Genomic DNA, 24,624 nt, shown 5'->3' with positions numbered 1-24,624 from the left:
CAGGAACTGGAGAGGCGGCTCAAGAGTTAAGAGCACTTTCTTCTCCCTGAAGCCCACAGATGGGCTCCCAGCACACATATCCAGTGGCTCCTATCAGACTGTTAACGCCAGCTTCAGGGGATCTGATGCCCTCTTCTGGCCTTTGGGTGTACTGCACACTTGTGAGGTATGTGTGTGTGTTTGTATATATATACACACATATACACATATTCAGACAGATAAGATGGCACATACATATAAATAAAAGTAAATAACTTTAGAATGTTGTGTGACAAACTGTGAAAAGGAACCAGAAGTAGACTGACGTGTAGCTTAGCACACTTAAGACTGGGCTCGATTCCAGTGCTGCAAGAGAACCCACCTCAACCCAAATGAAACAAATAAAAAGATCTTAAGCAGTAGCAAACCCCCCAAAGGTTCTGGAAATAAAGACGTACTGAACACCACATATGCCCTATGCCACAGATCCCACCCTGGGGATGCTGTGAACACCCAGAACAGACCAGCCCTGGCCTTCTTGGGTCTCACTATCAACTGGGAATTCAGACTAATGTGATCCTATGAGGATATGGACTTTCTGGGTCTCAAGTTCTTTACCTTAAGTTGGGGACCATATAATTTCTTCAAAGAACTGGTTCATGGAGAATATTAGGTAGTCTCTTTGAGAGTGTGGCACAGGTCTATCTGTGCTCTGTCTGCAGAGAAGTAAACTTTCACCTTAACTACTTCCCTAGTCTAAGATGACAACTGTCCATCCCTCTCTGTCTCCCCTTAACTTCCAACTATCAAAATCACCAATGAGTTCCTAGTAAACTTTTACAAGTATGTAAAAATAGAAAAGGCCAGGGGAAGGCAGCTCCTTGATGCTGCCTTCCCTGACGCTATGTCCTTAGAAGGCGCAATAAAAGCCCCATCACACAGTGTTCCCATAAAACCTGTTCCCTTTGTCCCTGCTTTTGGGAGGACTGCACCGCTCAGTGCGCTGTGTCTTTGTTCACTGTGTACAACAGGGAACCTGATACAGGCAACAAGGAGTTAGCAGGGACAAGAGCCCCTATCCCTGGCACCATGGTCACCAGGTGCTGAGCATTTGCCTTTGATACTCCCAGGAGTGACAGGAAGTACAGGTACTCCCGGGAGTGACAGGAAGCGTGGATACATCATCTCTTCTCACCGTAGTCAGTGTTTTCAGGTTCCCAGCAGTTGGAAGGCCAGAAGTAAGGAGCCTGCAACAGAGCACACGGCATCAGGACCAGAGGCACGCAGTTGTAAAATTGAGAACTGTAAGCTGTGGGTGGACACCCCTTTTCCCCTGGCACAGGATGGCACAGTTTCTTCTTTAACACCTCGGCAGAACTATGTTCCCCAAGCCTTTGGCTGAGGCTTTGACACAGCCCCCAACTCTATCTCTGCTCCCTCGAAGGCAGAGTCTGGGAGAAGGGCTGACAGTGGATAATGGAGAGTAAGTGAGGGCGTGAGAACGCACTCCAGCATGATACAAATCAGGTATGGTACTTTAGGGCTCATTCGGACTCAGCTTTCTAGGATCACTAAGAGCTATGTTCATTCTCTGAGACAGTGTCCCCAAAGACCCCCATTGTAAGATGGATGATATCCACTTCTGTAACAGCTTTTTTTCCCCCAGAAGAAAAGATGGAAAATATCTGTTCTCATATAAACTCCAGTCTTCTAGGAGGTGCTCTGCAGAGATGGAGTCTTGGGATTGGAGAGGTAACTCGGAGGTTAAGAACATTTACTGTTCTTATAAAAGACCTGGGTTCAATTCCCAGCACCTGCATGGTGACTCAGAACCATCTGGAACTCTAGTTCGAGGCCATCTGACACCCCCTATGTCCTCTGTTGGCCCTAGATATATACATGGTACATATACATATATCCAGACAAAATATAAATACATATGAAATAAAAATAAGCCTTTTTGTTAAAGAGGAGACATGGGGTCTTTGGAAGGTGATGGGAACGAGGAGATGGAGGCCTCATAAGTGAAATTAGTGTCCTTATTTTTAACAGGCTTGAGGGAGACACCTCTTCACGTCCACCACATGAGGGACAACTAGAAAGTTCCATCTATGAAAAAGAGAGTACTCCCCCACCAGACACTCCCCATCCCCCAGAACTGTGAAAAATATGTGTATAAGATATGCAAGGCATTTTTATGACAAGATCCCCCAGGGGCTTAGACAGTGTCCCCAAATACCATAGGCTTCCAGTGAGCACCTTTTACTGTTCTTTAAGTGGGCCCACTCACTGGCTAAGTTAACACATCTCTTAGCTTTCCCAGGACTTTAGGGGGACATTTGCTCTCTTAAATATGCCTAGTTGTTCTAGATGGTTCTAGAGTGAGGTCACATGGTGATGAGCAGAAGGGTCCTTCAGGAGGAGCCAGCAGGCCTACCTGGAAACGGTAAAAGGTGCCATCGTCTTTCATGGTGAGAACGTGGTCTGAGATTGGGAAGATGTAGCCCTGGGCAGCAATAAGGCTTCCCAGGTGTATTGCTTCAACTGGAAGGAGAGAAGAGGAGGAAGCAGGTCATTCAGCTAAAACACGCACTGGGAGAGCGGAAGGTGACCCGAGGTCACGTGCCATCCCTCTAGATGACGGTGCTGAGGATCTCTTCCCCTGCTGATGGGTAGCAACCGGAGGATGCTGACCTACGAGAAGAACCATTGTGCGTCTGGCCTCCTCTGAGAATTTAACAACACCTAACCACCCATTCCCCGCAATCTTCCCAAATAAAGTCAGAACCACAGCATGGCATAGACCAAACATGACCTAAAGCAGCAAGGCATGTCACACAGTCCTTAGCAGGGACTCAGGCAGAGATGGCAGCCCTGAGAACCTACATAGTTCTCATGTCTCTGATCCTCGGCACTGAGGGTACTGTTTCGTGGTCCAGAGGCTTTAGAATCTCCTTATGACACAGCTGTTCCTCCCGTGAGAAGAGTGCATCTCCTGTGATGGACTAGGGCAAGACCTCCCTGTCCCAGGAGATTAGAGCGAGGATGACGGGGTGGGCGGTGCCACAGAAACATGAATATTTCTGCCAGAATCAACATGTTGCCTCCTTCTCTCAGCCCCAGCCATATACAGGCTTCTATTAGTAGTTAAGATTTTACCTTCTCCTGCAAGGAGCCCATACAGGAAGGGGAGGGTGGGTCCTAGATTCTCCTATGTCCAGTTTTATAAACGGTGCCTTTTAAAGTCATTTGTCTTGTCTGTACCTGCGAGCTTCACAACACTGACTACAACCTAAGTGCTTTGCTTCCGAAGAATCACCAAGTCCCCCTGGAAGTACTACCCAATTGGGTAGTACTCCGAATAGACTACGAATAGATGATGTTTTATTTTACCTGCTTTCTGATGACCGGTTTGCATTTACAATTCTATATGGCTGTCCCTATATATCCACGTAGAATTTGTTTCAGGGTCCCCATGAAGATCAAAATATTTGGGTGCTCAAGTCTTGATATCAAATGGCTTCATGTATAACCTGCACACACCTTCCTGCAAGCTTCAAGCTAGGTTACTTTGATGCCTCACACAGTCTGAACGCTATGCAAATGGCTGTTATACTGCCATGCTTAGGGAATAACAAACCTCTATATGTTGAGCAAGGACATATTTTTGTATCAAATATTTTCAATCCAGTGTTAGTTGACTTCGAGGATAAAGCTCTGAATACACGGAAGTCCAATTGTATGCTTTAAGAACCAGGAGCCAGGTGTGATGGCACAGGTTTACAAGCCCAGCACCCAGGAGGCTAAGGACGGTGAACTGAGCAGTCAAGGCCAGTTTGGGCTACATAGAGAAACCAACTAGGCAGCCAACCAACCAACCAACCAACCAACCACCCAACCGGCCAACTAAAACCCTAACACAAACAACAGAAAGGATGCCAGGTCCAGCGAGAAGGAAAGCTTGATCATTTGCCCTTCCCCATGCAAGGTGGAAGAGGAAGATTCCAAAAGCAGGCAACGCTGCACTGCTGACGCTGGAGCTAAACTCTTCCTTAGAAAAGCTTTTACTTCCCCAGGAAGGAACAGAGAAAAGACAGAGGAACCAACACTGGACTTCCATTGAACTTGCTGGCTTCCCAGGCTGTGGTTCATGGCTCTGTCTTCTGGCAAATTGTTTTAGCTTCTCCTTCCAGGCTAATTCTCAGAAGCCCAACCTGTCCCAACATCTTGATGTCCCCCTCAAGGTATCGGAGAAGAGGAGCCCTTCATAGATGTGACCTCCACCAGTCTGGACCTGCCACAAGAGTTTTTCACGCCACAGGAGTCTCATTTACATTAGCTGGGTTATCGTTCTCAGAACATTAGTAATAATGAGAATAATGAATTCGATGGGTACTTTAGAACGGCTAGGAAGCGCTCTTAGCTAATTCTACCATGAGAAATGACTTTAAGTTAGCATGGCCAAAAGGAAGCAGTGACTTCAGATGAATGTCACCCAACGGCCGGTCACACAGGTTTTCTAATGGAAACACCAAGACTTGGAGCCCTGGCCTTCAAGGGAAATTCTTAGCTCACAAGAAAAAAAGAAGCATAGGCGCTTTTTCTTGTGAACTAAGAACTTCACTCAAATTAAGAAGTTTTGTTAGCTGGCAGAGTGGCCACTGATCCAGGACATGAAAAGGGCCAGGGTCACTTCCCAAAAATCACCTGCTCTGCAGGGGCTCCTGTTTCCAACAGACCTGGTAGCCTTCCCCTGCAAGCCACGTGTCACTGAACTGAATTTTCTGAAACTGCATTGCTGTACACTCAGCTGCAGATTGGCAATGCCAGGTTAAAATGCAAGCCTGGGCTGGCTTATTGATTCCAGCAAGTAATTACAATCATAAACCCAGCATCTAGTGGGCGCACTTGATACAAATTCTCAGAAAGCATGTGGTCAGGGGCCACTTAACTTGTGGTGTCTTTATCCCCTAAGGGTGACCATTAGGAACATCAGAGCAGAGGGCTGGGTTTATGCAGCTCAGTGGTAGAAAGCTTGCCCAGTAGGAACAAGGCCCTGGGATCGCTCAGCACTGATGTGAACCCCACAGTAGATCTGTTACGGGTATTTATAAATATGAGTATTAATAACACCAGTTAAGCCAGACAGATGAATGTGTGCTACACGCTAAGGGTGGAAAATAAACAGCCCAATGATAAACTCACAGCACACTGATAAAAATCGACTTAAGCCGTCTAGAAGTTTCGCTTTTTTTTTTTTTCAGGAGTGCCCTCCCCCCGTTTCCCAATGAGATGGCGAAAACACATTGTCCTGCTTATTTCCTGGTGGAGAGACAGCTGTGGAAACTGCCTTCGTTGGTCAAGGTTTTGCTTTTTTTTTTTTTTTTTCTGGTAGACTTTGCCTAATTGAAATACACAATTAGAGTGGGGGGGGGGAAATCACTTCTTCACTTCTCGCAGAAGCAAGAAACAGAAGGCGTTTTAGCAAATAATTAAACATCTTAATTGTGGATCAGGCAATCTAATTTTAAGAGCTGCTTCTAGAAGGCTGTTCTGTGACAGGGCTACAACTTATCTTTAATTGCTGCGGCTAACGAGAATTCATCTCGTTTTCGCAGGCTATTGTGCTGAGCTCTTTGGCGTTCTCAATAGCGGCTCATTTCCTCAAAGGGTGATTTCCACGTGATGATAGACATTCAGGGGAGAAAATAAATGACTTCTATCTGCAAATACAATGATCCCGCATCCTGGAATCCACGGCGATAAGCCCTCTTTTCAAGACTGTATAGGCCCGCTGGGGAAGTGGCCTATGGCATGCGTGCCAACACCAGGGGAGGCAAAGGCAAGGTCAGGGGTCAAGTACCTGGGTCCTCAATGGAAAGGTTCTTCATAAGCCACTGTACAACGTCCGTACCTGCAATGACAAAGCCATTTCAGTCGAAAATCTCAGGGGTAGCAGGAGAAGCATCTTTACCGGAGTCCTAAGCCCAGCAGCACACAGCTTGGGAGCTGGGTAATACAACCATTCCTCATGCTAACCAGCCCTTCCCATCCACCAGGGCATGGCCACGTTAGCATTTAGTAGTTGCCTCGTTCTTTAATGGAGATAGGCTTTTGTGCATCCCAGGCTGGCCTCGAATTTTCTATATAGCTGAGGATGCTGAGGGCCCAGTCCTGTACCACCACGCCTGGTTATTTAGTACAGGGGATCAAATGCGCGACTCCATGCGTACTAGGCAAGCCCTGTACCAGTCGAGCCGCACTCCTAGCCTATAGTTCAATTCTCTCATGAGAATAAAAACAAAACAAAAAACAATGCCACCATCAAAACCAAAACAAAAAAACCAACCAACCAAATAAACAAACCAAAAACCAAACCCACTTCTGACGCTTCAGTTACAATGGAATTTCCGGGAGCATCTGCCAGGAACTTCCTGAGGACACAGATTTCAATGGCTTCCCCAAGGCAGGCCAGGGCAGCCTTAGCCTGCCTGTTCCCAGAATATTTCTTTTCCAGCACCATGCCCTTCCTGACAGTGCTAATCAACTCAGGTGACCTCAGAGGTTCTTAGAAACTTGTTCTTGGGCTGGAGAGATGGCTCAGAGGTTGAGAGCACAGGCTGCTCTTCCAGAGGTCCTGAGTTCAATTCCCAGCACCCACATGGTGGCTCACAATCATCTGTAATGAGATCTGGTGCCCTCTTCTGACCTGCAGGCATACATGCAACCAGAATACTGTATCTATAATAAATAATTTTTTAAAAAAAGAAAAAAAAGAAACTTGTTCTTTTCTGGCATGAGTCCATTCTGAACCAATCGACCTCTGAGACTGTAGACTATGTCTGGGTCATCGCTGACAGTTCCTTCTTTTTCCTTTGGCCTCGGCTCACCTTAAATTTCCAGGCTTTCCCAAAGTTGGCTGTAGACTGAACAGTGCTAAGCATATGTAGGTGGAATTACCTGCACCCGCCTGTGAAAGCCTCCTCCTCCACAGACCCTTCCTTCCCTTATTTACCTGGGAAACTGAGTGGAGCAGAGACACAATATGGATGGGGCCATGAATCCCACCATGAAAATTAATGACTATTTAGATCCCTCATGAGAGGTATTACCTGTGTGCAGAATAAACCCAGTTTCTTCTAGCCAGCATGTTTCAGGTAATTCACACTTGAACAGAAATTTGACCAACCTTACTTCTTCCTGCTGGTCTTAGTTTTGTCTTCTGATGACAGAAAAGTGAACCTGAACCCAGATCTCATCTCTCTGACACCATCCCTTCAGACTTTGGGCAGTCCTTCCATAAGCCACCAGTGTCACCATTCCCAGTGTGACATGCCTGGAGCCATTCCATGGCTTAGCCTGGAGCGCCTCACATTGGCCAAAGCCTTCTGAACAAACTCCCTTTTACTGTCTGCCTTTAAAAAGATGGCTGGGCAGTAGTGGCGCACGCCTTTAATCCCAGCACTCGGGAGGCAGAGGCAGGCGGATCTCTGTGAGTTTAAGGCCAGCCTAGTCTACAAGAGCTAGTTCCAGAACAGGCTCCAAAGCTACAGAGAAACCCCTGTCTCGAAAAACAACAACAATAACAAAGAGCAACTAGAACCCAGGTTCCAAGAGCAGCATAGCTCACATGGACATGTGTAGGGAGTGGAGGAATCCCCCAGAGAGTGAAGCGAGGAGGGCCTGAGTGAATATGTATTGTTGACATGGGCATAGGTATCCCAAGGACCCTAGTGTCGCAACCCTGAGAATCTGGCAAAGCCTCCTCCCTGGTGGGGTTCAGAAGCATAGCAAAACCTTCCTTGGTTGGGGGAGGGGCAGTTCAAGTGCAGGCAATTGATCAGTGTGCACAGGAGCTAGCAACTTTCTTCCTCCTAGGTGCTATAGCCTGAGACATCACCCCACAGAGACCTCCTACCAAGCTTAGCCATCCCTACTCCCTGTGCTACACACAACAAACACACGGAGGGTGTGGGTTGCCAGGGTAGACAGTGTGGCCCCAGCAGAGTGCACACCCCACCTGGCCCAGATTTTCTGCACTTGTGTCCGTGTGTCTGTCCCCTTTTCATTCCTTTGCCTCCCTAGTCAGGGTTTCAGGACCCAAGCCCAAGTTATGTAACAGAAGGACAAGAGCCCAATTATCTGCAAGAGTCAAAACATCTGATCAGCCCAAAGTCGCTGGTACAGACCTCTAAACAGGGCTTCATCGTGTCTTGTGGAATGTTTGATGGAAAATAGGCTGGAAAGGAACAACATTTCCAGATCTGAGTCAAGAATGGGTCTGAAGCCTTGGTCTGTCTCTGTCTGTCTGTCTGTCTGCCCCCCCCCCCCCCTCTCTCTCTCTCTCTCTCTCTCTCTCTCTCTCTCTCTCTCTCTCTCTGTCTCTCTCTCTCTCTCTCTCTCTCTCTCTCTCTCTCTCTCTCTCTCTCTCTCTCTCTGTCTCTCTCTCTCTCTCTGTGTGTGTGTGTGTGTGTCTGCTAATCTAGTCCCTGGCTGGCTTCCCAGCAGGCGAATGAGATCCAGCAAAGGAATTTACTGAGGTACCGTTTTCTTGGGAGTCAAAATTTTTAGACACTTGACCCCTGACTGGAAGTAAGACCTCTGCTGTCTGGAAAGCCTGGACATTTGGTCTCTGTGTGGCTCTATGGAAGAGTTGAGACAGTGCAGCGTAACCGCCAGGGGCCTACCCTCCTCCTCTGGGTCTTGGCCCACGGGCCAACCCTCATCGACAATGCCATTTCCTCACTCTTAGGCCTCCAAAGCAAGACTCAGACGGCTCCTGCCGTTGCTTCCGGACCACATCCGTGAGCTGAAATTGGATGTGAGAACACTCTGGCCCATTCACATCCTTTGAGAGGGAGTCCATTTGTACAGCAGTGCGTGTGCGCATGCGCGTGAGTGCGTGCTCATCCCCCCCCCCCCCAATTCCAGAAGTTCTGCATTTGTACTAGGAAATGCAGAACAAAGCAGACATCAAATAAGAACTGTAATCCCAAATTGGGGGTGGGGGGGGAGACACTAACCTGTTTTCCACCCCCCCTCAAAGAAAAATAGTTCTTTTCTGTGGGTTGCCTGGAAACTGCAAGGCTTCCAGTATCACCAGGCTCTCCCGGGGGCCTGAGGATTATCTTTCAGCCGCCGAGCTTGCTCAGCCATTATTTATCACCTGCCAAGATTGATTGCTCACCCTGGGACAATGACAGCCCTTCCTTTCCCCTGTTAATTACTGTCATCATTAATATCCATGTCACTAATTAGTATTCATTGGCATTGAAACTCCTTCCTTGCTATCCTACCCACCGCCGCCCCCAGCCACCCTGCACCATTGTCTGGATTTCTGCCCCATTTGGCACTCAGTTCCTGGCTCAATTATTCTATGGCTCCACCATGCCCTGGGTGCATGCACTTAGCTAAAGAATCACAGTGAAGCACTTTCCGTCTAAGGAAGATAAAGTCACAAAAGTCCCTTTTCCTTCTCCCCCTAACACTTTGGGGACCACAGAGCTGGGTTTTGTGCTATGGTACAGTGACCATGACAGTGGCCACGCCATGTGGGGACTGTTAAGCTGCTATTCCTGGCCATCCTGGGCAGGAACACTTTATCTGCTGTGCCATCACTGCCCTGGGTCCCTCACACATGGTGGGTACCATATTGTGGCGTGTAGCAAATGTTTTGGAAGATGCTCAGGGATAGGTGGACACTCCTACAAGCGTCTAAGGTCAGATCCACAAGTGGCCTACTCCCGTTTTGGGGCAGGAAGTGAACCACTGTGGTTCTGCCCCAGAGCAGGCAGGGAAGGCAAATAATGTCATGATATTATGAAAGTGTCCCAGCTAGACATGCTGGAGCCAGACAGGAGCAGTCCCACAGCAGCAGGAGCAAGCATTTCCTTTCTCATTTTTGTCTTTCCTCTCGCTCCACCAACCCCAGAGACCCTCCTTTCCTTCCTCATACACAAAAAAGTTGAAGAAGAGTCTTTTCTGCTCTATCAGAAAATAATCGCGGCCTTTTGTTTCCACAGTTGAATCTGAGATGTTGTATTAGTCAAGATGCCTTGTGGGGACTTAATGACTGGTAACAGCCCACAGCATAACACAGGCAGCTCTATTCCTGAGAGCCCAAAACACTGGCCTGGAAGCTGTCTTTCTGAGGCCGACTGCATGCGTGTTTGTCTCTGTGTGTGCTCCGTATGTGTTTCTGTGAGATCACATACAAGTGTTTTCACATGCATTTGTATATCTGAGATGAACGCCAGCATCTTCTTCAGGGACTCTCCACCTTGTGATAGGACTTCTCTCTGTCTGTTTATCTGTCTGTCTGTCTTTGTGGCTTTTTGAGACAGGGTTTCTCTGCGTAGCCCTGATTGCCATGACACTCACTCTGTAGACCACCAGGCTGACCTTGAACTCAGAGATCTACCTGCCTCTGTCTCCCGAATGCTGGGATTAAAGGTTTGCCGAGGTAGGGTCTCTTACTGAACCTGGCCTCGTCCATTCAGCTAGACTGGCTGGTTGGTTGGTTGGCTGGCTGTCCAGTGAGCCACAGGGATCCACCTGGGTCTGTTTTCTCTGTGCAGGAACTATAGGAACACAACCAAACCTAGCTTTTAAGTGAATTCTAGCTTCCAGGTGGGTCCTGGATATCTGAACTCAGATCCTTATGTTTGTGTGACAAACACTTCAGCAACTGAGCCATCGCCCCAATCCACGGAAACTAACTTATTAGCTCACAATACAGGAATACACATGGACCACACCAGAGGATACCCAAGTACCTTCCACTACATTTAAGCATGTGTTTATCAGCAGTTACATTCTGGGCTTCATGTGTTATAGTACACCTTTCTACTGTATCTTTTACATATAAACATATTTATATGTAATATAAATGTAATATAAACATATTTATATGTGAGCAGGCATCTGAGAAGAATATAAAATTCCTCTCACAAGAAAGTCTACGAACCATGGCTCATTCATGAAATAATATTTATTGAACAACTAGTATGTTGAGTGGAAAAAGCACATCAAGAAGAGTATATATGGTGAAATAATATTTTTACAGCAGAAAAATACTCCTATTTTTATTAATTGCGCAATACGTAAGTGCATGCAGAAATGAAAGAGAACAGTTCTGGAAATAATTTAAGTTGATAACTTTAGGTTATCTTGGGCAGAGGAGAAGCATCCAATTATTATTTCATCGCTGAACTATTTGAAGCTCACAGAACATTTTAGATGCCTTGCAAAGAAAGACATTTCATTTTCAAGAACAGAGAGGCGATGTGTGTCAATGTGGTGGCGCACGCCTTTAATCCCAGCACTCGGGAGACAGAGGCAGGGGACCTCTGTGAGTTCAAGGCCAACCTGGTCTCCTGAGTGAATTCCAGGGCAGCCAGGGCTACACAGAGCAAACCCTGTCTCAAAAAAAAAGTAAACAAACAAACAAACAAACAAATAATCTGGCCTCTCAGAGAGAAGTAGAGAGAGTAAGAGGGACGCCAAGCAGCTTCTCTGGTCCTGAGAATTTTTGTTTTCTTGGAAGCAAACAGTGGTGACAAAGGCAGGTGTCTCAGGGCTGGGTATTGTTGTGCTGATGTTTCGTCTTAGGTAGCCTGGCTGGTCTGGAACTGATGAAATAGCAAGGATGACTAACTTCTGCCTCTGTCTCCTGAGGACTGAGATTCCTGATACCCTCACACTCAGCTGAAGCAATGCTGGGGGTCAAACCCAGGCCTTCAGAGATTCTAGGTGAGCATCCTACCAACTAAGCTACACCCCCAGTCCCAGTTTTGTCTCAAAGGGTTGGCAGAGGGGGGCTCAGTCATGAATGCTGGCCCACTACCCTTGAGCTTGCCACATACTATGGCCATCTGTGGTCCCTGGAAATGCAACTGGAATTCTATAGACACCTTGGAGATGTTCACTGAAGTCCTATATCAGGAGCGGAAACCCACGTCGCCTCTTTATGTTTACTTATGTATTCAGTAGAGGAAGACTCATGCTTAGATCCCATGCTGCGTGGACACTCGGTAAATACAAACGAGATTTGAGTAAACCCCAGTATCTAAGGGGGTTCTGTTTCTGGTTTAGAGGAGGATTGTACAAAATCGTGGATTGTGTTTTCAGATGTTTTAGGGAATTTGATTAGGGCACTTCCACTCAGACGTAAGAACCCAAGGAGATCTAAGTGTGAGCTACCCCTCCTCCGTCTTCCCCAGGTACTGTTGCCATCCATGCAAAGTGGACAGAGATGAACCAATCCATGCACTGTGGTTATCTGCAGATTTCAAGTTTCCAGAAACCTGGTAGATTGTATATTGTGGTACTGACAACTGAAGTTTTTGGTAAAATCATTTCAACCCTCACCATTTCTCTTGAGGAAACAGTTTTAGGATCCCAAGGAAAGATGCTATGGTGTCTGCCACAGCCGAGTCTAACCGAGTTTGCCCCGCACCTCCGTACAGCCCAGGAGTCCATCCACCCATGTCATCATGTACCTGCTTAGGGTCTCTGTGCACCTGTCACAGGGAGGCTGGCTCTCCACCACTTCCCAGGTGGGTGGCAATGCTGTGTCAGGCAGTGGCATTTCCCAAGTTCTGTTCTAGAGCAAGCATTTGTTCCTATTATTGTGTATAATATCGACAACAATTATGCAAAATACTATCATTATAAAAACCATTTAAAAGATCAGTCCCAGAGAAGCTTAAGGTCACATATTAGTATTTTTTGGGCTCAGAGCTACAAACCAGGCGTTCTCATGCCAAATTTCTTCCCCCTTCACCTTCTGACTGTCTTAGAGGTGACGAACATCTCCAGTAGTTGTAAGAAAAAAATATGTGGGAAATTGATATTCTATATTGGACTTTTCACTGAAGCAGAGGAATCAATTTAATGGTTGTTGCTATTATCAACTATTAAGCTAATTTTTTTTTTTTTGGTCAGCTCACCTTCTGACTCTGCTTTTGAAAACCTACTCATTTGAATCTTAATAAATATTTCTTGAATAGTTCCTATAGCCTGAGTTGTATAATAGTACTTGCTATAGAATTTCATGGTGTGATTTAGCGTCTCCATTGATCAGATGAATAGACAGGCTATGCAGGGCATCTTTATAGTTGTTGGGCTTCCTTTTATGCCTTCATTTTACAAAAGAAAGCATGTCACGCCGGAAGCGGAAGGTTAAATGAAGAAGAAATGTTAAACGAGGCATTGTGAGTAGCTAGCTGGCAGTGGGAAGGACACAGGCTCACGGAACAGTGTGAGGAAGAGCTTAATGCCATTGTCAAGTAGTTGTAGTTTGGTCACCGGTTCGCTGAGGAAAGTCATAACGAATTGAATAGTCGCTTAGCAAGCAGATGGAGCAAGAAGGCACAGGGATGATGAAGATGGACAGAATTGTCTCCGGCTCATATTTTATCACCCATACTGGACCCACCCAACATCCTGATACCTGCATCCAAATCCATGTGGTATTCCCCTGGTACACGCTCTGCTCACGGTTTACTTCCTATAAGGACACACAAATCCCACTATCTCAAGGGCTACCCTAATTTTCTGATTTAACTACTTATACTAATAATAGCTGTGTTTCCTAATGAGATCACATTCTGAGGTTCTGGGGGGAAGAAGCAATTTAACTCCTAGCCTTTGATGAGCATCAGCACCTACGGAGAGGGACTCCGTTATACTGTTCTGTTCCTGGCACACAGTGAGCACCTGGCGTGGAAGTGGGATTTAACAAGCGTTTATTCACCAGTAGTTATATTCAAATATGCATCATATACTACATAATCACCCACACGCACATGCTCATTACAAGTTCAATTGAACCTTTTTTTCCCCTTTGGTGGGCTTTTTACAACTTCATCCCAAGAGCTAGAGAAAGAAAGAGGAAAGAAGGGACGGAAGGACAGAGGAAGGGTTGGGCAGAGATAGGAAGGGAGAGAGGAGAGAAGGAAGGGAAACAGGAGGAAGAAAGGAGAGATCATTGTAGACACCCGCCAACACCAGCATCTCATGCAAGCACTTTTGGAATGCTGCTGCTTCTGATGAACTCTTTCCGGCTTCTTGTCTATGGCCATGGGTTTCTCTAAGAGCATCCCAGCTCTTACGAGAAGAAATCTCAACAGGTGAACACTTTACAAAGTGTTAGCGTTTCAAAGCCATCTTTTCAGCACTTACGTGCTGACTGCCACATCAGAGAGTTATGAGAGATGAATGAAGGCCAAGAGGGGAAGACAGGTCTCCAGCCTTCTGCCTCTGGATACTGTCCATCCCCAAGCCTGTCCCCTGTCTTCCACCTTCCAGTCAGCGCTAAATTACTTCTCGTCTGTAATGAGTGCTACCGTAATGTCAAGTTCCTCACAGGAAATCTTCCAGTCATCAGACTTAGTTTGGATCATGTTGGAGGAATTTAACTCAGACACGGAATTATGATTTTGGACTCTTGATCTGAAAACCTCTCGCCATACGCAAGGTTTGTCTGTTGGGACTACCTCTCTTGGGTCCTAAAAACCGCTTTCCAGCCTCTAGGAGCCTGTGACAACCATAATTCTCAAGGACCCAGTGATTGCACAGCAGCCAAGACAATGGGACCATGGGGAAGCCCTGGGCAAGCGCTCTCCCCATTGCCCCACCCAGCCAGCTCGGACTCTGAAATGTAAAGCTTCCCTGTGTGTTATGAAAAATAACAGGGGCAGGAGACCAGGCAAGGTTATTACCAACCCATAAATCAGCCAGGAGGCGCTGAGGGCTGTGGTGAGGTGCCTGAGATGGGCTCTCCTGGTTTGTTATCTCACCCGGAGCCCCCACAATTGATTCATAACCTCATAACCCTCCCGCGCCCGAATCCCAAGTCTTATATCTAATTGTCAGCAGCTGAGTACATGATTTGCAAGAGGATGCGGGCAGCAGCAGACGTGGGGGCGGAGGAGAGATTAGATTTGTCAATCAAAAGCATCCAGGGTGAGACTGAGAACGTGAGGGATTTAGCTCCACAACCGGCTTATTAAAGGCAAGACTGGATGTGGCCACTTTGATTAGGCCCCGGGAAAGGGAGGCTCGGCTCGCAGCCACGGTGGGAGGAGCCACAGTTCCCTAGGGCGGCTGCTGTTGACGACCGCCTTCCACTAAAAAGGAGAGAGGAAAAACAAATAAGCAGGGTCAGTCAGTGCTCTGAGTGCTCAGCGTCCAGGCGCCCTCATCAGAAAGCTCCATCGATGTTCGCAGGCGTGGGGAGCTTCGCTAGGAATGCCGGGAGGGTAGCCGGTTCGAGGAAGGGAGCCATTGGTAGATAGGTGACTGATAGTCTTGGGGTCTTATTGTCTTCCCATTGCCTACTGGTCACTTCGCATGTGCAAATTTAAATCCGAAATGTGATTCGTGCACATTTTACATTTTAATTGTTCCTGGAGGCTAAAGTTTTTCTGAGGAGATGAGGGGGATGGGGGGGGGATAAGCAGGAGTGGGGGGGGATCAGTCCCTAGGCAGCACTTAGTCACCCCATTCTGATTAGCCACACACAGCCTCATCATTAGAGCAACAGAGCTGGTAGCCTTCCCCTGCACGGCACGTGTCACGTCGTACTAAGGCTCGAGGTCATTCTCCTGGCATTGTCATCTTGTCCTGTCTCACTCACACAGAAGAGCTGGCCCTTCTCAAGCCAGCCCAGCATGCTCTCTTCTGGTATAAGATCCACTCTCAGATCCATTTCCCGTTATTGAGACAAAACACGGGAAGGGGCTTTAGCGCTCCTCTCGAACCTCACTGTCGCCAAGCCCTCAGCCCCTCCCCTGAAACCACCAGGATGTCAGTGGATATGAATCTGGGTTCCTGTCCCCACCAGCTCTGTGACCCTTGGGGAATTGGCCTGTTGGTCTCCGGTTTCAGCTTCTGTCTGAGAGGTAGAGCCCAGAAATGGCCGAGCTTGTTTCTTCCGCCCACAGTTCATGTCTGACAAAAAGTGACTTCACTCTTGCCCTCAGGACCACTATCACTCACTAAACCATTTTCTTTCATCTATTTACCTGGAAGGATGCCAGAGGCGCTCCACACCCCTCCCCCAACCATGCTTGCAATGATGAACATTCCAGGGCTCTGTCCAAAAGGCATGGGTGCCCTAGGACCTTGCAAGGGTTATCATGGGAGTCCTTCTGGGGTGCTATGAGGCCACAGACATGGCAATTCCTAGTTTGAGCTGACCCAATCAGAAAGAATGACTCACTTAGAATCAACAGGAAACAATGAGGAAGTAGGTTAGATGTAGAGCCAAGGACTCCCACATAGTAGCCGGAAGCGGCCCACACTTCACATTTATGTGCTCAGGTTGGGGTGTGTTTAGAGCTAGTCCTGTGACAGGGAAAGGAGGGAAAGTCGCCAGTATGGTCTGGTCCTCTGTACGCAAAGCTTTATGTGAGCCCACAGAGCAGAGATCCACCCACAGAGAACAGAAAGAAAAATTAATGTCAGAAGCTAGAGGGATAAGGCAGAGGCAGTGGGATGCTCAGGATCCAGGAGCTGGAAGCCAGTCTGGGCAACACAGCAAGACCCCACCTCCAACAAATAAACAGCAACAATCGAGCTAGAGGAGAACCATCATGGATAGCTTCAGGCAATCTTCTGTTTCCCCCCCCAACAGTAAGGTGTGACCGTCTCCTCGGTCTGACCCCCTGTATACCCTCATGGACCTTCCTGTAGCCCCTGCCTATGTCTGGGAGCTGATTCATCATGGCTCAGTCTCTGGCTCAGTCTCTTAAACTGGAGGCCATGACCCAGGTGGCAGAGGGGACAGGCATGAAAAATTGAGAACAGTAAAAGGTTTCTGGGTGTGCAATGGCCAAACATGACTTCAGAAGCAACATGCCATGAATCTTGGGTGTTCCTGCCAGCCCTTACCCATGCTGCATTGCATAAGGTCACTGCAGTCTTGGTTTTGAACATCTACACGTTTTGCACGGCACGTCCTTCATGCCACACAAACCCAGAAATTGCCTGAGAAAACTCAGCTCAGATCCAAGACTATTGTACTGCATATTTTTACTGTATATACAATGTTTTCTGCTTTTACAGAAACATAATGGCTTCATTATGGAAATAAAGGCTTTTTACATACTTTCTATTGTCATCTCTCAGTATGCAGCAACAAACCAGCCTGTTCGGGGGTTTTAGTGTGTTGGAATATTTGCCATTAAAAACGGTTGTTTGAGCTGTGCTAACTTGAGTTTCATTTTTTAAAAAAGTGAAATGAATTTGGCTTGTGATTAGACAGAAACTTCGAAGTTTCTCTCCACCATAACGTAGCTACAGTCCGGCCACATTGCGCATCCTTATCCCGCTCCTGCATCCCCAGGCCCCAAAAGCTGTGTCTCTCAACATTTTGGTATGGGATGAAGGCCAGTTTGGGAGGACTTGTGAAAGAAATCAAGCAAGTCCCTTGAAACTAAGGGAGCTTTTAGACTACATGAGCCAGGCTTTCTCAGTGGCATCAAGGTTGTCTTTTCAGTCCCCCAACCACAGGGACCACAAGAGGAAGAGAGGCAAGGTCTCTTCACCCCCCCTTTTTTTTCTTTTAAAAAAAATAAAACTTATTTATTATGTATACAGTATTCTCAGTATTCTGTCTGCATGTATGCCTGCAGGCCAGAAGAAGGCACCAGATCTCATTACAAATGGCTGTGAGCCACCAGCAGTTGCTGGGAATTGAACTCAGGACCTTTGGAAGAGCAGGCAATTCTCTTAACCGCTGAGCCATCTCTCCAGCCTTCTCTTAGCCCTTTTAGTCTCTCGCTCTAGTCCCCCCATCTCCCTGAGAGTTCAGGCTCCCTCCTTAGCTGCGCCTGAAATACCCACATATATGAATCATCCCTTTTTTTGTTAACATACATGGTCACACACACACTCACATGCATTCAAGCACAACCGCACACATGCGTATAGTATCCATTGCTCATACACATGTGTGAGTGCCTCTGTACTAGGTCCCCACCCCTCAAATCCTGAAGGATGACAAAAATCAGCTCAGGCTGAGGAGATAGTTTGAGGAAAGAATGCTTAATTTAAATCTGCTATCATCAGATATCAGTGTTATGCAGCGCTTAACTGTTCCCAGATTACTGCTTAGAAGTTATCTGGTTTACTTGCTTGTAAGAACGGGGAGAAGGGAGTGGGTCTAAGCAGAAGGAGGGTGAAGGTTGGCCTGAGCAAGTTGCAGTCATTTCCCGAATACCCAACATGGCCTTTCTTTCCAGCTGCTGGGTGGTTTGAGCCCTCTGTGGTTAAGAAGTGGTCTTAGAGATGAGGTGGGAAGGCGGGAGAAAAAGAAAAAGCTCGCAGTTCTCACCAAATGGCATGCTTCGTAGAAAGCATCGTCAGGTGATGCTGGCTGGGTCCCTGAACCCTGTAGCTGGGACAGTACATGAAACAGTGAGGGGCAAGTGTCGCTGGAGGACCAGCCTGTGGTACAGCAACAACAGGGGGAATATGGTAGCAAGAGAGAGAAGGGTGAAACCCAGAAAGTGTGGTCCCTATGGAAGAGGGTGACCGGACAGGACTGAAAAATTACAGTCAGGCTGCGACCACCTAGCGAAGAAACAATATGAATTCCAGTTCCCCCATTCTTATCTTCTGGTATCATTTTAGAGAGACCAGTGAAGACAGCCCAGCCCAGAAGAGAGGGGAGGAGGCATTTGCTTCCCAGACGGATCTGTCAACTGGTCTTCGGGAGACTTTTACTATTAAGCACACGTAGATGCTACAAGGCAGGACATTGCTCTCAAGTCCTGGTTACTAACTGCCAGACTGACCCATCATCACATCTACCAGGAGACGGAGAGCTCATAAGAGCATCCACACGCATCACTGTCTCACGTGATTGTCACAGGACACCTGACACCTCCCTTGAAGATGCTCTCATTTTACAGTCAATGAAACCATTTTGCTTTCATACATGAACATTTATCAGTGTGCTCAGTGTCGTCCTTAGGGCTGAGTGATGAGGCTGACGTAGTTCATCCTCCAAAGGAGGGGTGCCAGCGAACATCCTACACAGAGACAAGACAGCTCAAGGAGGAAGGTAAAATGGGGTGGTGGGTGGGAGAGTTGACTGGGGGCTTCCGGGGATTGGGTGTTGAGGGAACTGACATTGACAGAGACCTGAGCCCAGGGAGGGTGTGCCTGTGTGACTCTATAGAGGAAGGAACAACATTCTCACACAGTAACGAGCTCCATCTACCCAGGGACCAGGAGCCACGCTGGGTTGGGTAACTGGAGCCTGGAGAGCCAGACTTAAACCAAGAGCCACAAGGACATGACTGCATCACCTGGTCCAGTTGGGCTTTTAAAGCCACAGGCATCGCTGCAAAGCTACAAATGGGAGAGTCTTAGTTATAGTCTCCAAAGATGACCTCAGCTGCTCTGTGAAGAACCCTGTTGAGGCAGAAGGAGAGGCAGCAGAATGGGGAAGAGTCTTCCCTAGAGGGTTAGAAACATCAAACACTGGGAGCGTGGCCTCCCATGGTAGCGGAATGCAGAGCGGCTGTGTGGTAGTAGGGCCGCGTTGAGGTGGTGCTGTTTAGGGATGGATCTCTATGTGGGTCTGAGATCTACAATAGTCTCTAATACGAAGATGTCCGGGGAACCACTGGACACGTGAGCTTTTCGGGGAGAGAGAAGGCTACAGGCGTTGCTTAGGAGTTGCTGGTGTGTTGGAATGGACCTTAAGCTCCTAAGCAGTGAGTCTGGGTAAGGTCACCTTTAGGGGTCAGGAGAGAAGTGCAGAAGAGGGCAGGGGCCTTTGGAGGGCAGCATCACAGATGGTCTGGGAGCCTAAGCCGTCCATTCTCAGTTTGGAAACCTTCGGCCATCCATTCTCAGTTTGGAAACTCTGGAAAGGGCTTAACCTGTGACTATGGAGAGGAACAAAAGCCAGCGAAACAACAGAAGCATCTGCCAGGCCCTCTCGGTGCCTGCCACGCTCCATCCCTCATTCCTGTCTCGGTTCAGGGGAAAATCTGCACTTCTTACCATCTGATTAATAGCTCAGCCCCATGACCAAGCCAAACAGACAGCCGAGAATTTCTGTGTTTTCTTCAGACTTAAAGCAGTTTTGAATTTGCTTTCTGGCATTTCTGTAATTAAAACACAGCAGACTCCCTAAAGCACCCTGGCAATGGGGCTGATGGCCCATGGCAATCCCCTGCAGTGAGGACACCGCTTCCCAGTGGACACAGTCAGGAAGGGAGCGCAAGCTCCAGATTCCATTGTGTGGTCAAGACTCTTAGGGTAACATCATCAGAGCCAGCCGTCTTCCTGACCAACCCTCTGTTCACGCTGAGTACTCCAGATCAAGAAAAAAATGGCTTTTGTTCAGAGAACACACGAGGAGCATTCTTAGATGGGGAGGCCTTGTAACTAGGCAAAGGATGAATCAGTCTAAAAATTATCTCGAGTTTACTCTCCCAGTTCCATTTCCTCAGCACCACTCCTGCCCCAGGGCAAGTTCCTGGATTAGATTGCTGGGTGATTAGCTAACGAAATTGCTAGAGCTGGTAAAGGGAATACCTCAGGGTCCAAATAACAGTGGGGGTGAGGTGGGCTGAAGAAGCCTGGGGAGGACAGCTGCTCGGACTGATATTTTGTTTGTGTTTTAACAAATAAAGCTTGCCTGGAGATCAGAGTGCAGGGCCAAGTCACTAGAGGCCAGGGAGTGGTGGCACACACCTTTAATCCCAGGACAGGGAGACAGAGGCAGAGGGATCTCTGTTAATTCAAGGGCACCCTGGTCTTGAACTGAATCTGTCTAAAAGAAAAACCGCTCACACAAAGGTGATCCCAGCCCCCGGGGATCCTATGTCTTTAAGTCCTTAATCCCAGCTCTAAGGAGGTGGAGAGAGGAGTGATATGGCTGAATGGAGAGACTAGTATGAGACAGGAGACAGGAGCTCAGTGCAGTCTGAGGATCGCCCCTGCAATCTGAGGAGACAATCTGAGGACGGGATTGCCCCTTTGGTCTCAGCATTGGTAGAGGTCAAAGGTCTCTGGCCGCACTGCTCTGATCCTTCAGCTTTCTTCCCCTAAAATCTGACTCCGGGTTTTATTTATTAAGACCAATTAGAATTCGTGCTACAGCTGCTGTGATCAGAGTTCACAGTTTGCAACAAAATAACACAAAGTAGCTAAGTCTGTTGTTCACCCTTCCTGGTTTGCCTGCAATGGTGGGAGGGACTCTTTAAGGAGTGGTAGCCCTTACTTCTCCTATCGCCCTTCTACTGAGGCCATATTTCATTACATCCAGAAATCATGATGAATGGATAGAGATCGTTGGTCCAAATCAGCATCCTGCACTTGGTGTTGCTAATAATGGCTGGGTTTTCTTAGGGACAGTGATTTGGCTGTTTCTTAGGGTCATTTCTTAATGTAGCTACTTTGACTGGCACACTCTGTGTGATTGATCATTATTTACATTTATGTAAATAATGTATGTAAAGAATGGGAGCCAGCTGGGTGGAGGTGGCACAGGCTTTTAATCCCAGCACTCATCTCTGCAGCCTGAACAACAGAAGTGAGTTCCAGGACAGCCAGGGCTACACAGAGAAACCCTGCCTTGAAAAACAAAACAAAACTCCCCTCCCCTAAACAAAAAAGAGTGGGAACCAGCATATAGTGCCATTTTGAACTAATGGAGACTAGAACTTGCTTTGTTGGTAGCCCATTCCATCCAGTGTGATTCTTCTGGGGCATCATTGTGGAATCAGATCACAGCTCTGAAACAACGGCTGAGCCCAGCTGTGACATTTGGAGACTACAATGGGGCTCCGAATTTGAGAGAGCTTATTCTGCCTCTTTGACTCAGTGGAATCTGAGGTCTGATACCCAGGGTTCGTTCATTAGGGAGAGATGTCAGTAAAAACGCATTTGGTTGATCATAGATACTCAACAGAGGTTTTTTGTTTGTTTGTTTGTTTGTTTGCTTTTGTTTTTCTTTTGTTATGTTGTACTGAAGATACAGCACAGCCCATAAAGTTCTTGCCAAATAAGCCTGAAAATCTGAGTTCAACCCCCAGAACTCAGGCATGGTAGCATATGCTTGTCATCCCAGTATTGGGGAGGTGGAGGAAGATGATCCCAAGGCTCTCTGGGTAGTCCAGTTTACCCTACTCCATGAATTTCAGGTTCTAATGAAGGACTTTGCTTAAAAAAAGCAAAGTGGACAGCTCCTGAGAGACACTCCATGTTGACCTCTGGCCTCCACGTTCATGCACACACTTATGTACCCACGTGAATGCACAGTCTCACACAGAGCTTTTTATGAATGAATGAAGGGGTGAATGAGCATGTGAACTTAGTGGGTTCCAACAAGGTTTTATCCATCCCTTCAGCACAGAACATTCTGCTTTCTGGCATGCATGTATGTATGCTGTACCCAGTGGGCTCACAACCAGCAGAAGACACGCCCACAAGTCAGCAATGACCCTTGAGCACAATGCGTGTATTTGTGGGGATTCCTGGGGCCGTGGACCCGACCCTTACATTAGACTTGCGGATGGCTCTTGCTTGAGCTGAGTCCTAGAGAACCCATTGGCATTAGTTAGGTAAGGAAGGTGGCATTCCGGGATGAGCCACAAAATCCTGAGACACAGAGTCAGCAAATACACAGGGCTTAGTGTTTTCTAGGCACCATTCCAAAGACTTCACATACAATAACTCACACATAGCCACCCGGAGAAACAAGTATTGCCATTATTCCCATCGGTAAAGAAGAAGAAAGTGAGGTAGAGAGGTCAGGTCAGTTGCTTAAGGTCACATGGTCTGAGGTAAATGGCAAACCTGCTAGGATCAGAGCCAGTACTTGGAATGAGTCATTTTGTATGGCTCAGAGATGGCCTGGGTAATAGCAAAGGATACCACAGCAGAGATGAACAAGGCTGGAAGGCTATAGGAACCACAAAAGAATTCTAGACATCGTATTGGTGCTGTCTTCTCCCTTGTCCATGATCTTTCTAGTTGTCTTTTCTCTGTTTTATGGACTATCCTTGCCCATCTACAAAGAGGGGCTGCCATTCCCCCACTGCCTAGAAGAGGGAAGCAGTGTCTGCTAAGCCTACCACACGTTTTCCAGCAACGCCTGGGGATAGACCATGCTGAAACCAGCCAAGCAGAGTGGGGGCCTCCCGTGCATCAAATGGGATGGGTGTGTCTCATGGGAGAGCTGAATTACATACAATATCCCAGATGCACACAGAGCTGGCTGTTATAGTGTCTGGTATCACTAGCATCCATTGCTGGGAGTAGCTGAAAGGACTCTAACCAGCCCAAGTGTGGCAAATATGGCTTTGGTAGGTTTTGCCCTTCTCCTCCATTCCCTCTGCCTTTCTAAAAAACTGCTAGATCACATTCCAAAGGTAGCCACCCAGGTCTATTCTCTTATTAGACCACTTTCTCCTCCTGAGGTAGACTACCAAGGTCCAGCTATCAAAGTAGTGAAGTCCAGCAATCATAAGTGCCCTTTGGCTGCAATAATTACATTATTATTATTATTAATTACATGCCCATTATAATTAAACACCTCCTCCTTGAGGTCAAGCAGAATGGATATTCTGAAGCTGGAGACATAGTACAGAAAGTATAGAAAACAGTGGCAAAAACCAGGGCGGAAGGTCACATATGGACAAGGTCCAAGAGCCCGTGATCATACAGACAAGGGATACTGACAAGCAAAGTACCCAGAGGAATGGAGACGCCAGAATCCCAAGCGGAAGCACTGGAGGCACACAAGTTTACAACACAGCGGCCACAGACTCTCGGAGGCCACCGTTAGTGTCCAGTCTTGTATAGACGGTAACAACCTTGCACGTAGGACCTCTCCCCTTAATCCCTTCCTGTAGCCGGAGAGCAATGTATAGCACCTGTGTTTAATACGTCTTTGCTGCATACGTGATGCAATACTTTCATATCATCCTTCAGGCTGTTCCCAGTGCTCCCCCTTTCAACCAAGTGAAAGAGGGTAACCCGCAGGGGAAGGAGGAGGCCCAGGAGAGGCCTGAGTTAAGTAGAGCACAACAAAGGAATGGATGGGTTCTTGGCTAGACCCTAAGGGCCCTGCCGAGAAGACACTAGCAGCCATAAGGGATTAAAGCCGGGGTTCCCACCCTTAAGAAGCAGGGTAATCAGCACAAGAGACAAAGCAAAATACATGACAGAGATCAGGAAAGTAAGGCTACAAATGATATGCCTACTCCCTCCCTGGTGAGGGTGAAAAACCATCTGCAGGTGCTAGACACCCGCTGGGGCTCTGGGAGGGAAGGGCTGGGTAGCGGGAGGAGGTGTGATATTGCTGAGTAAGATTCAGGGCAAGTCTGCGGGAGACCTTGATTTGGGAGCAGGTAACAAGCTGTGCAGAAAGCAAAAGTGTGAATGTGCCCGAACCTTTCCTCTCTTCTTCCCTCCCTGGGGGAGAAGATTCCAGTCTGACAGCCTCATCGCTCAGCCCCATCCCCACCTCGTAGTGGGGCTTATGTGAAAGCAACTTGGGAAGAAGAAAGGGTCACCTTCCACGGTTGTCTGAAACCACTGGCAACCAGATGCTCTAGGAGCCGTCATGAGTGAGTGGCTGTGGTCACTTGACCATTGACAGTTGCTTCTGCACTA

The 24,624-nt window shown here is 47.6% G+C and overlaps 1 protein-coding gene across 1 annotated transcript in view; it reads right to left on the bottom strand.

The window, feature by feature from the left end:
* Rgs6 (regulator of G protein signaling 6) overlaps positions 1-24,624 on the bottom strand; it is a 645,208-nt gene that overhangs the window by 101,505 nt on the left and 519,079 nt on the right. Inside the window, exons 4-6 of the mRNA XM_050164594.1 lie at positions 5,843-5,893; positions 2,417-2,523; positions 1,175-1,226 (exon numbers count right to left, since the gene is read on the bottom strand). Coding sequence (XP_050020551.1) covers positions 1,175-1,226; positions 2,417-2,523; positions 5,843-5,893 — 210 coding nt within the window. The remainder of the gene's footprint in view (positions 1-1,174; positions 1,227-2,416; positions 2,524-5,842; positions 5,894-24,624) is intronic.

This window comes from Alexandromys fortis, unplaced genomic scaffold (genome assembly GCF_014885135.2).
Source record: "Alexandromys fortis isolate MF-2015 unplaced genomic scaffold, M_Fortis_MF-2015_v1.1 scaffold_159, whole genome shotgun sequence".
Classification (NCBI taxonomy): domain Eukaryota; kingdom Metazoa; phylum Chordata; class Mammalia; order Rodentia; family Cricetidae; genus Alexandromys; species Alexandromys fortis.
This window is presented reverse-complemented; position numbering and strand designations above follow the sequence as displayed.